Source organism: Mytilus californianus, unplaced genomic scaffold (assembly GCF_021869535.1).
Source record: "Mytilus californianus isolate M0D057914Y unplaced genomic scaffold, xbMytCali1.0.p SCAF_2, whole genome shotgun sequence".
Lineage (NCBI taxonomy): Eukaryota > Metazoa > Mollusca > Bivalvia > Mytilida > Mytilidae > Mytilus > Mytilus californianus.
In genome coordinates this window covers 88369080-88379576 of record NW_026262668.1, presented here as the reverse complement: position 1 = coordinate 88379576, position 10497 = coordinate 88369080, and the positions used below count along the sequence as shown (strand labels likewise).

General features: G+C 34.0%; 1 protein-coding gene across 3 annotated transcripts in view; it reads right to left on the bottom strand.

The window, feature by feature from the left end:
• Positions 1-8790: 8790 nt before the first annotated feature.
• LOC127728397 (uncharacterized) overlaps positions 8791-10497 on the bottom strand; it is a 28255-nt gene continuing 26548 nt past the window's right edge. For all 3 annotated transcript variants that reach the window (XM_052235755.1, XM_052235756.1, XM_052235758.1), the window contains exon 5: positions 8791-9406. In XM_052235755.1, the coding sequence (XP_052091715.1) occupies positions 9209-9406 (198 nt within the window). In that variant the 3' untranslated portion in view covers positions 8791-9208. The remainder of the gene's footprint in view (positions 9407-10497) is intronic.

The following is a 10497-nucleotide window of genomic DNA, read 5'->3' as shown; positions in this document are numbered from 1 at the left end:
CTTTTTCAAGAAAGTTTTAAGAATCTACGACACAATTTTCTTGGTACGCATTTACAGAAGAAAACATATCTTAAAAAAAAATTATTACTGTCCATTTTTTCATAATATTTGGTTACACATATAAAAAAAATGAACATATAAAAAAGGACAGTTCAACAAACGCTGAAAGGAAAGGAAAGTACGGTTGGTGAGATTACTTTAGCTTATAGTATACATTTAAGTAGTTTTATATTCAACAAGGATAAATTTTAATCCAAGTTGGAGAGAAATAATTTCAAGTTGAGTTTTAAATTTAGGAGTCTATTTTCAGCAAGGATAAATTTGAATCCAAGTTGATTGTTAAATTAAATAGTGATTTTTCAATAGGCTTAAAGTTGAAAAATTTATAGTCTATTTCAAACTTGTAAAATAAATATTCCGCTTCACATGCTTATTTGTTTACAACAAGGATTAATATAAATCTAAGTTGTAGTAATTTTCCAATAAGGTCAAAGTTGAATGTCTATATTCTGTTTTAAATTTGTAATTTATATAGTCTATTTCGCAAAGTAAGGATAGATTCATAACCCAAATTGTTTACTCTTTTAAGTGTGTTCAACAAGGTACATTTAAATCTAAGTTGATTTAAAAGTAAGGCATAGGAAATTCTTACCAATTTCAGCAAGGATAATCAAAGTACTGAAGTACTGAACATCGGATGACCGCAAGTTCTTGTGGATGGTCAAAAGCACTTGTCCCAGAAAAAAAATCACATCTCTATACCTGAAAGTGAGTTAATGTACAGAGATATATTTTTTTCTGAGACAAGTTCATGCGTGGATGATGAATAAATGACAGGGAATTCAACCTCACCGTAATAACTATTATATTGAAGTGATACAAATCAGTATACTCTGGTTTGTTGTTATATATTATATTAGTTTTAGTATTTGTATATCATTCTATTCTACTATTCTAATAATAGTGCAGTGCAAGTGCACGGTGGACACTCTTCTGTAATAATTCGATTTTTCTAATAGATTGGATTCGAGTAGGCATTCATATTTTCCCGCAAAACGTTCTTGTGATATTCTTCAGCATGCGTTAACACAATTTTTCTGTACGTGTGCATAGATATTAATGATTTTTTACTTATATATATATTTCTAACGACAAAACATTTTCATATTATTAATTTATGTTCTAAAAAGAATATTTTTATGAGTATTCATTGAAGAAATGAATTTATAAAAAGCAAAAAGGAATGTTATTTTGCACTCGATAATATCCGCGTATTTATACGATCGGTTACCAGTCAAAAACGAAAACTAACTGTGGCAACAATACATCGGAATGCCCTCATGGTCATCGCGATGTAAAAATTGATTGAAGTTGAATAATTCTGAAAAAGTACAAGATTAATAAGGATAAACTTTAATCCAAGTTGATTAGTAAATTGAAACTCTTGACTCTAATCATCAGTCAAAATTAAGATGTATAATTTGAGAAATAGACAACCTAGTATTTCTACGGGATCAATGATTGTAGGAAGGAGAAGGGGATCTGGAATAAACCCACCAAGTAGTTTAGCCATTCCCAATCATGCTATATCATCTGGGAATATTGAGACCCATTTTTCAGGGGACCCTAGAAACTCTCATGATTATTTTACTGCAAGATTTGTTCCTGATTTTAATCAAGGGGAGACAATAAATAAGTACCCAAATATATTGCCTACTTCAATTAATGAAGGAAACGGGAGGTAACTCATTTGACTGATCAAAGTTTTCCTACAATGGATCATTCTGTCAACTTACCTGCTATAAGTCAAGGAATTGAGAATAACTCCAATCCATTCCTAGTTCCAACCGAAAGTAGAAGTGATAGCGCTTTAATATCAATATAAACAAACTCTGATAGTGATGAGCTCACACAAATAAGAAAACAATTAGATGCCTTAGAAAATGAAAATTTTGAGTTAAAGAAAACAGCCCAACAAAACAGCCTCTCTATACCAAGTGCAAGTCAAACTAACCCTGGTCAAAATCTGGTCAACACAATTACCCAGTCAACAGGGTATATAGAGACGAATGCATATGCTGGTACCCATAGTCATGTAAACCAGGATATTGTTAGCATCAACATTTCAAAGAATCCAGTTCTTAACAATACCGTGTATACTCAGAGTCAATTTTTGAGCAACACATATCCTCATTATACAATGCAACGACGTAACTATTCGCAAAAAACAGTACAGAATAGCAGTGTTATGCAGAGTCAAGACCCCAGCAGTAATTTTCAACAATATTAAGTACCAAATAGGGATTTTTCATTGTATCGTCCAATCACAGAGTCAAACTTGTTACCAATCCAGCATTCCAGTGGTCCACATTGTTTTAATACGCAACAGAAGTTCCAAGATTTAATGACAATGGACGCAAAACAAGAGTGCTATTCTATAACGGAAAGGATCCATGGAACGCATATGTGATGCAATTTGAGCTGATTACTGAAATGAACAATTGGACTCAATCAACCAAAGCCATAGAACTGGTTAGAGTCTTCAAAGATGAAGCAATGGTCTATGCCTCATTCCTTACACCAGAGACAACATGATCATTTTCAGCATTTTGTGCAGCCATGTCAAATAGATTCGGAGATCATGGGTATTCTGAAACATACAGACAAGAGCTCCATACTTTGAAAAAGAAAAATAGAGAGACAATCCAAGAGTATACTTCAAGGGTCGAGATGTTAGTCATGCAGTCTTTCCCAAACATTGACACAGCAACCCAAAGTACACTGAGTGTGGAGTATATGTAAAGAGGACTTTCGGATCAGAGTATTGCTATTGATTTGTTGACAAAAAGGACTACCAGCATAACAGAGGCAATACACCAAGTTACCCTGTATGAAACATATGAGAGGTACCAGAGATAGAAACATCCGTCAGCTTGGTACAACAGAGGAAAGTTAAAGGGATGATCGAGGATCCGAAGACATAGAGGTCAGGAAAGTTGGTGGAAAGAAATATGTTAGAGGAGAGACTTACCCAATTTGAAAGAGGGATGAAAGATTCCATCTCCCTGCAGTCCATCACCCAGTCAGTAGGGGAGATAATTCAGAAAGAGATGACAAAATATCATAAACCTGATGTAAAACAATGTCATAGACCAACAGTATAATAAAGACAACAGAACCAAAACAAGAACAACTAGATGTTTTAACTGCAATAAAGAAGGTCATTACACAAAAGACTGTCAAAAACCAAGACAAATGCAAAGTAGCACATAAAACAGATGGTTTACCAAGGAAAATGATTCTCAGTAGGGTACACAACAGAATCCTATAAACTATCAAGGGTTGAGACTGTTGGCCAAGTAACAGCCCCCTGTAAAAGTTGATAAATTGATTATTAGTAACTGTTAACACGAGTGAAATTAAGGATACAATGACAATGAAGTACATGTATGATGATGATGAATTTGATATATTTAATCAGGACCTGAGCATAAATTTATTGTTTGAGGAAGAGGTAATAAAGAAGAGTGCACTATATGAAGTAAGTGGTAGTGTCAAACCGAGTCGTGAAATAGAGGAAAACATTATCATTGATCGGCTTAGGGTAGCTACCATTACTGTTCCTTTGGTCAATAACGAGGTTAAAGCCGAGTTCGTTATTGGCAATGGAGTTGGGGTGACACCTGTAAGGGAAAAATTGTATTTGAAGAAAGTCAATACAATACCAGTCAATGCAGGGATAGTCATTGCTGGAGAGGGAGAAAATGGTGAAAGAGAACTAGATATCTAGCCTGACCATGAACATAAGGGAGAAATCATTATTCCTGAGTCATGGATCCACAGTTCATAAATAGTACAGAAGACGATGAGTGAAGGAGTAAATCATGGTTATCCAATGAATAAGCCCAATAATCAGAAGATCCTGGAAATACTGGAAGATCAGTACATGTACGTAAGAAGCTCACAGAATTTTGTTATAATCAATGAAGCACAAAGACAGAAATCAAGAAAATTATTGCTGATAGCTATAGACTATGATGAAATTGTAGCACCTAAAATAGAACTAGACCAAAAAATGAAGGGAATACTGGAAAATAAAAGGCAAAAATTATAACATTGAGCAACAAGTTATTATTGCTGAAAATCATTGTCTGCAATATTATTTTACTGTGTCATATAAACATAAATTCTTTACTACATGTACTATACAAACAACAGTAAATGACTCAATCAACAGCAAACAAAGCTATTTATAAGGCTACTCAAATAAAAGAACAGAGTTCCAATGTCCCCCCCCCCCCCGCGTTGCACATATTTTATCTATTCAAGGTACAAGGGCAATAACTAAAAAAACATTTGTTCTTTAAAACAATTTACAAATATCTTATAGAAATGAAGGCTTCAGAGCAAATTCAATGCGATTTTCATTATAATTAATATTTCCAAGGGCATAACTCGTTTAAAATAATTGATCAGCACTAATCGAAAGTGTCAAAGACATTGCTGATTTAAACCTATGATATAAGTTTTGTAAAATTCTGGCATTAATTGTACACATGAGAGCGCTAACGATGCAATTTTCCATATGATCAATATTTCCAAGGGGCATAACTCTTTCAAAAATAATTGATCGGCATTGATTTTCTAATTTGTCTGAAACATTGATGATGTAAACCTATAATATAAATTTCATTAAAATCTGGCAAGAGTTCTACACATGAGAGCAGTCTAGCAATACAATTTTCCAATATTTCCAAGGGCATAACTTTTTATAATAATTGATCGGCACTAATTTTCGAACTCGTCAAAATCATTGATAATATAAATAATATAAATTTCATAATAATCTGGCAAGAATTGAACACATTAGAACGCTCATAATGCAACTTTCCATACAGTTAATATTTCTAAGGGGCATAACTCTTTTAAAAATAATTGATCAGCACTAATTTTCGAAGTCGTCAAAGACATTGCTGATATAAACCTATGATATAACTCTCATAAAAATCTGACAAGAATTGTACACATGAGAGCCTAACAATGCAATTTTCCATATGATCAATACATGTACATGTATTTCCAAGGAGCATAACTCTTTTAAAAATAATTGATTGGCACTGATTTTAGAATTTGTCTGAGACACTGATGATATAAACCTATAATATAATTTCATTCAAATCTGGCAAGAATTGTACTCATGAGAGCAGTCTAGCAATGCAATTTTCCAATATTTCTAAGGGGCACAAATGTTTAAAAAATAATTGATGAGCACTGATTTTCGAACTCGTCCAAGACATAGCCAGTATGAAACTCTGATACAAGTTTCATAAAAATCTTGCAAGAATTGAATATATGAGAGCGCCAACAATGCAATTTTCCATATAATCAATATTTCCAAGGGGCATAACTCTTTTAAAACTAAAATACTTCGCTGAGCGCAGCCTGATACGACCGCAGAGGTCGAACCCTGAATATTCAAGCTTGAGACTGTCTGAATTTGGATGGTGATCAAATGTTTGACATAATATAGGTTTCTGACACAAAATAAATGTGGTCAAAGATCTTATAAAACCATTGCGCAATACTGTGCAATTGAAGATTTCTTCTTGAAACTTTTCAAAAATTCGAAATTTGAAAAAAAAATAGAAAAAAAATATGAATCCCTTAAAAAAATTGGGAAAAAATACCCCCCCCCCCCCCCAACTCTTTGAAACCCCCCTTGAAGCAATAATCCCAAAACTCAATCCCAGCCTTTCCTTTGTAGTATGGAACCTTGTAGTACAATTTCAGAGAGAACCATACACTTACATATAAGTTATTGTCTGGAAACTAGAAAAATGCTTGTTTTTTGGCCCCTTTTTGTCCCTTAATTCCTAAACTGTTGGCCCCCATAACCCCTAAAATGAATCCCAACCTTCTACTTGTGGTATTAAACATTGTGGTACAATTTCAGAGCAATCGAAATACTTATACACAAGTTATTATCCTGAAACTAAAAAAATGCTTGTTTTGGAACCATTTTGGGGCCCCTAATTCCTAAACGGTTGGGACTATCATCCCCAAACTTCCTTTTATGGTATTGAACCTTCTTAAAAAATTTCATAGAGATCCATTCACTTAAACTAAAGTTATTGTCCGGAAACCAATGTGTCTTCGGACGACGACGCAGACGCAGACGCAGACGACGACGACATCATACCATTATACGATCCCAAAAAAAAATTTGCGGTCGTATAATAATTGATCAGCACTGATTTTCAAACTCGTCAAAAACATTGATGATATAAAACTATAATATAAATTTCAAAAAAATCTGGCAAGAATTGTACACATTAGAGCGCTCATAAAGCAATTTTCCATATAATTTATATATTATATTTCCAAGGGGCAAAACACTTTTTAAAATAATTGATGGGCACTGATTTTCGAACTTATCAAAGACATTGCTGATATAAACCTGATATAAGTTTCATAAAATATGGCAAGAATTTTAACCATTAGAGTGCTAACGATGCAATTTTCCATATGATTAATGTTTCCAAGAAGCATAACTCTTTTAAAAATAATTGATCAGCGCTGATTTTCAAACTCGTCCAAGACATTGTTAATATAAACCTATTATATAAGTTTCATAAAATTCTGCCAAGAATTGTACAAATGAAAGCACTAACGGTGCAATTTTCCATAAAAGTAATGTTTCCAAGGGGGATAACTCTTTCAAAAATGATTGATTGGCACTGATTTTCTAACGTGTCCCAGATATTGCTAATATAAACCTACGATATAAGTTACATAAAAATCTGACAAGAATTGACCAAATGAAAGCGCTAACAGTGCAATTTTCAGTATAATTAATATTTCCAAGGGGCATTACTCTTTTAAAATGATTTTCGAACTTGTCCAAGACATTGCTGATATAAACCTATGATATAGGTTTCATACAAATCTGGCAAGAACTGTACAGATGAGAGAGCTGAAAAGACAGGAAGGACGTATGCCTGGTTTTTCTATGTCCCCCACAATGCATTGTGCGGGGGACAACAAATACCCTAGCCTTGTAGTGATATAATGTGCAGTCCTACAATTGAGACAGGTCAACTGGGACAATCTTAATCAGTTAATTTTTATGAGCTTTTCCGTCCTAAATTCTTATCTAAATAAGGTTCCAGATTAGTTTTAGTTTGTGGTCTTTCTCATGGTAGTTGGATTGAGTAGTGGAATGATGACAATCAATAAATAACTAATTGTGTACACACACCCCTGGGCATGACTTACTAGAATAGGTATGTTGTCTGTTCCATTTGTTTACAAAATGATGTCTATGTTTTAATTTCAATTTTCCTTTCATTAATAAAGTTAAGATCCATATCTTTTGTCTTTGTTGCAGGTTTTTTGTGCTTTAAAATATCTGATGATTAAGCCCTTTTTAACTGATTTTTATCACGGTAGGTATAGTGTCCGGCTAGGATCGTGGTTTTCCGAGTGTAGATCGGGTTTTTTCGAGTGATAAAACATTAGTCCGAGATTACTCTGACGTCCAACGGCTGTTTTGCCAGATAAGCTGGGGCCGTGGGACGTCAGAGCTCGTCCCATATCAAAAAGTGGATATTTGCCCGTCCAAAATAGATGCGCTGCTTCGTCGCTTCTGGTGCCAACGGACGGCCTTGGAATTATATAAATCGGGTATCAATTTGTTCATTTTTCATTTATCTCTTCATTTATGTAAGTTTCACCTACCTGCCACCCTTTATTTTCTCATATTTAGACAGTTTTCACAGTGACCCATCGATTCAGACAAAGTTAAAGTGCGAAAACCAATGTGTCTTCAGACGACGGCAGACGAGAACGACGACTAAGCCAACGTCATACCAATGTACGACCGCAAAAATTTTTTTCGGTCGTATAAAAATATTCTACTAAAAGAGGCCTGCACCAAAAAACCTGGACATATAGAAATAAATTTAGTCTCAAAATGTCGTTTTCAATGCAATAGCAAGAATTTTTGTAAAGTGTCTGTATATCTATGGATATATAGATTCCATGTATGCATTTCCGTCGACATTTGCATTGGTATGTGTATAAAAATGGCTTTATTCTGTATTTTGGAATAAAAGCATTGTAAGGCTAAATTTAACTTTTTTAACGAAAAATATTGTCGGATTGATAATATCTTTTTATCTCAAATACTAACACACCTTGTATAACCTTGTATATTAAGCTCAAGCTTCTATATCACGTCTTGTTAGAAAGGAAGTCTGTTTGTTTACATTTTTTATCATATTCACTCGAAAAAAGTGGTCACACTCGAAAAAACCCGATCAAATCACTCGAAAAACTACGATCCTAGCCGAACACTATACCTACCGTGTTTATAGTTTGTTTTTATGTTGTACTGTTACATCACTATCCCAGGTTAGGGGAGGGTTTGGTGCTAGCAAACATATTTAACCCTGCCACATTCTGTAAGTGTCTGTCCGAAGTTAGGAGCCTGTTAATCAGTGGTTGTCCTTTGTTGCTGTATATCATATTTGTTTTTCTTTGGTTTTGTACATAAGTCAGGCCGTTAGTTTTCTCATTTGAATTGTTTTACATTTGTCATTTCTGATAATAATTTTTGTGTCTTTTTCTTGCCTGAGAAACATATGAAAATAAGTTGGATTTTAAGAATTATTATTGGTTCAATTTATCATTTGAGTACTTCCAATGCCTTTTTAACTGATAATGCACAATGTCTTCACTCTGAAATCTGGAATAAAGTTTTAACACCATCTGATATCAAATGCATTGTAATATTCCTTTAAATATAAAATTTTATTAAGAAAAAATTACAAAGACAAATCAATTTCGCTTCATGTAAGTTGTTACAGCAAATAGTTACTGAGAAGTGATTTTGGAAGTACTATTTGAGTCCATGAACTATCGAATGAGCAACAGTGAACTACTGTTGTCTTCTGTCAAGTTACTTACTCTTTTAAGTGCATCTCTACACAAATCTAATGTCCAAGCAACACATGTTTACATGATTTATACATGTTTTATATAGTTATTGAGATGAGACCCCAGATATATCCTTCGACATAAGCACTAGGACACCAATATTTGCCGATGGTAACCATTTTGTCCTTTAACTTTGTTGAGATGAACTGATCAACTTAGCTTTGGCTTTATGCACAGTGAATCACTTTTTGTTTTAATTGATCAAGTGCTTTCAGCTGGAAGATGAGTTAGCACAACATTTGTCTGAAAGTCTGAAAAATATTCTGTACAACATCTTTCTGTCTTCTGGATAGAATATGTCAAATGGTCTTGAATAAGTTATGTTCACTGAATTATCATCAGGCAGTTTACCGTTTTGTTTTATTTCATTATAGTCATCTTCATGTAGCTTCAAACAAGTAACAATTATCTGAAATAAAAAGTAAATAATAAACCATTGTTGTAATATCAGATAACGTTTTGGTCTCCAACAGTGTTATGTAGTTTCAAAGTGGAGCTTGTTCATTATCATTTCACTGAATATACATCTGCTATAAGCTTAAGTGTTAAGTAGCAGGAAGTATGTGTCTTACAAAGCTCACACTTTTTTTTAAAAAGTTTGGTTTTAAGCATTTTCAAGCAGGATCATGTGGAGCACCTGATATCACCCCCAGTTTTAGGTGGGGTTCGTGTTCCTAAGTCCTTTGTTTTCTATGTTGTGTACTGCTGTTGGCTCTACATTTCTACACTTTTGGTTTATTTTTTTATCTGTCTGTACACATCCATCATGTCAACCATTATTACAAGATCTCAATAAAATGCTTCACTGAGCGCAGCCTGATATGACCGCAGAGGTCAAACCCTGAAGTTGGAGCAAGTTTGGACACAATATTCAAGCTTGATACTGTCTGATTTGTTTGGATTGTGATCAAATTTTTGACATAATATAGGTTTCTGACACAAAATAAATGTGTCAAAGATCTTAAAAATCTATTGCGCAATACTGTGCAATTGAAGATTTCTTCTTGAAACTTTTCAAAAAATTTGAAATTTCAAAATTTTGAAGAAAAAAATATGAACTCCCTATAAAAATTGGAACCTACCCCCCCCCCCCCCCCCTTTGAAGTAATTACCCCCAAACTCAATCTCAGCCTTCCCTTTGTGATATGGAACCTTGTAGTACAATTTTAGAGAGACACAAGTTATTGTCTGGAAACTTGAAAAATGCTTCTTTTTGGCCCCTTTTTGGCCCCTAATTCCTGCATGTTTGGGGCAATTACTCCCATACTCAATCCAAGCCTTCCCTTTGTGATATGGAACCTTGTGGTACAATTTCAGAGAGATCCATACACTTACACCTAAGTTATTGTCTGGAAACTACAAAAAATGCTTGTTTTTGGTCCCTTTTTTACCCTAATTCCTAAACTGTTGGTACCACAACCCCCAAATCAATCCCAACCTTCCTTTTGTGGTATTGAACCTTCTTGTAAAATTTCATAGAGACCCATGCACTTTAACTAA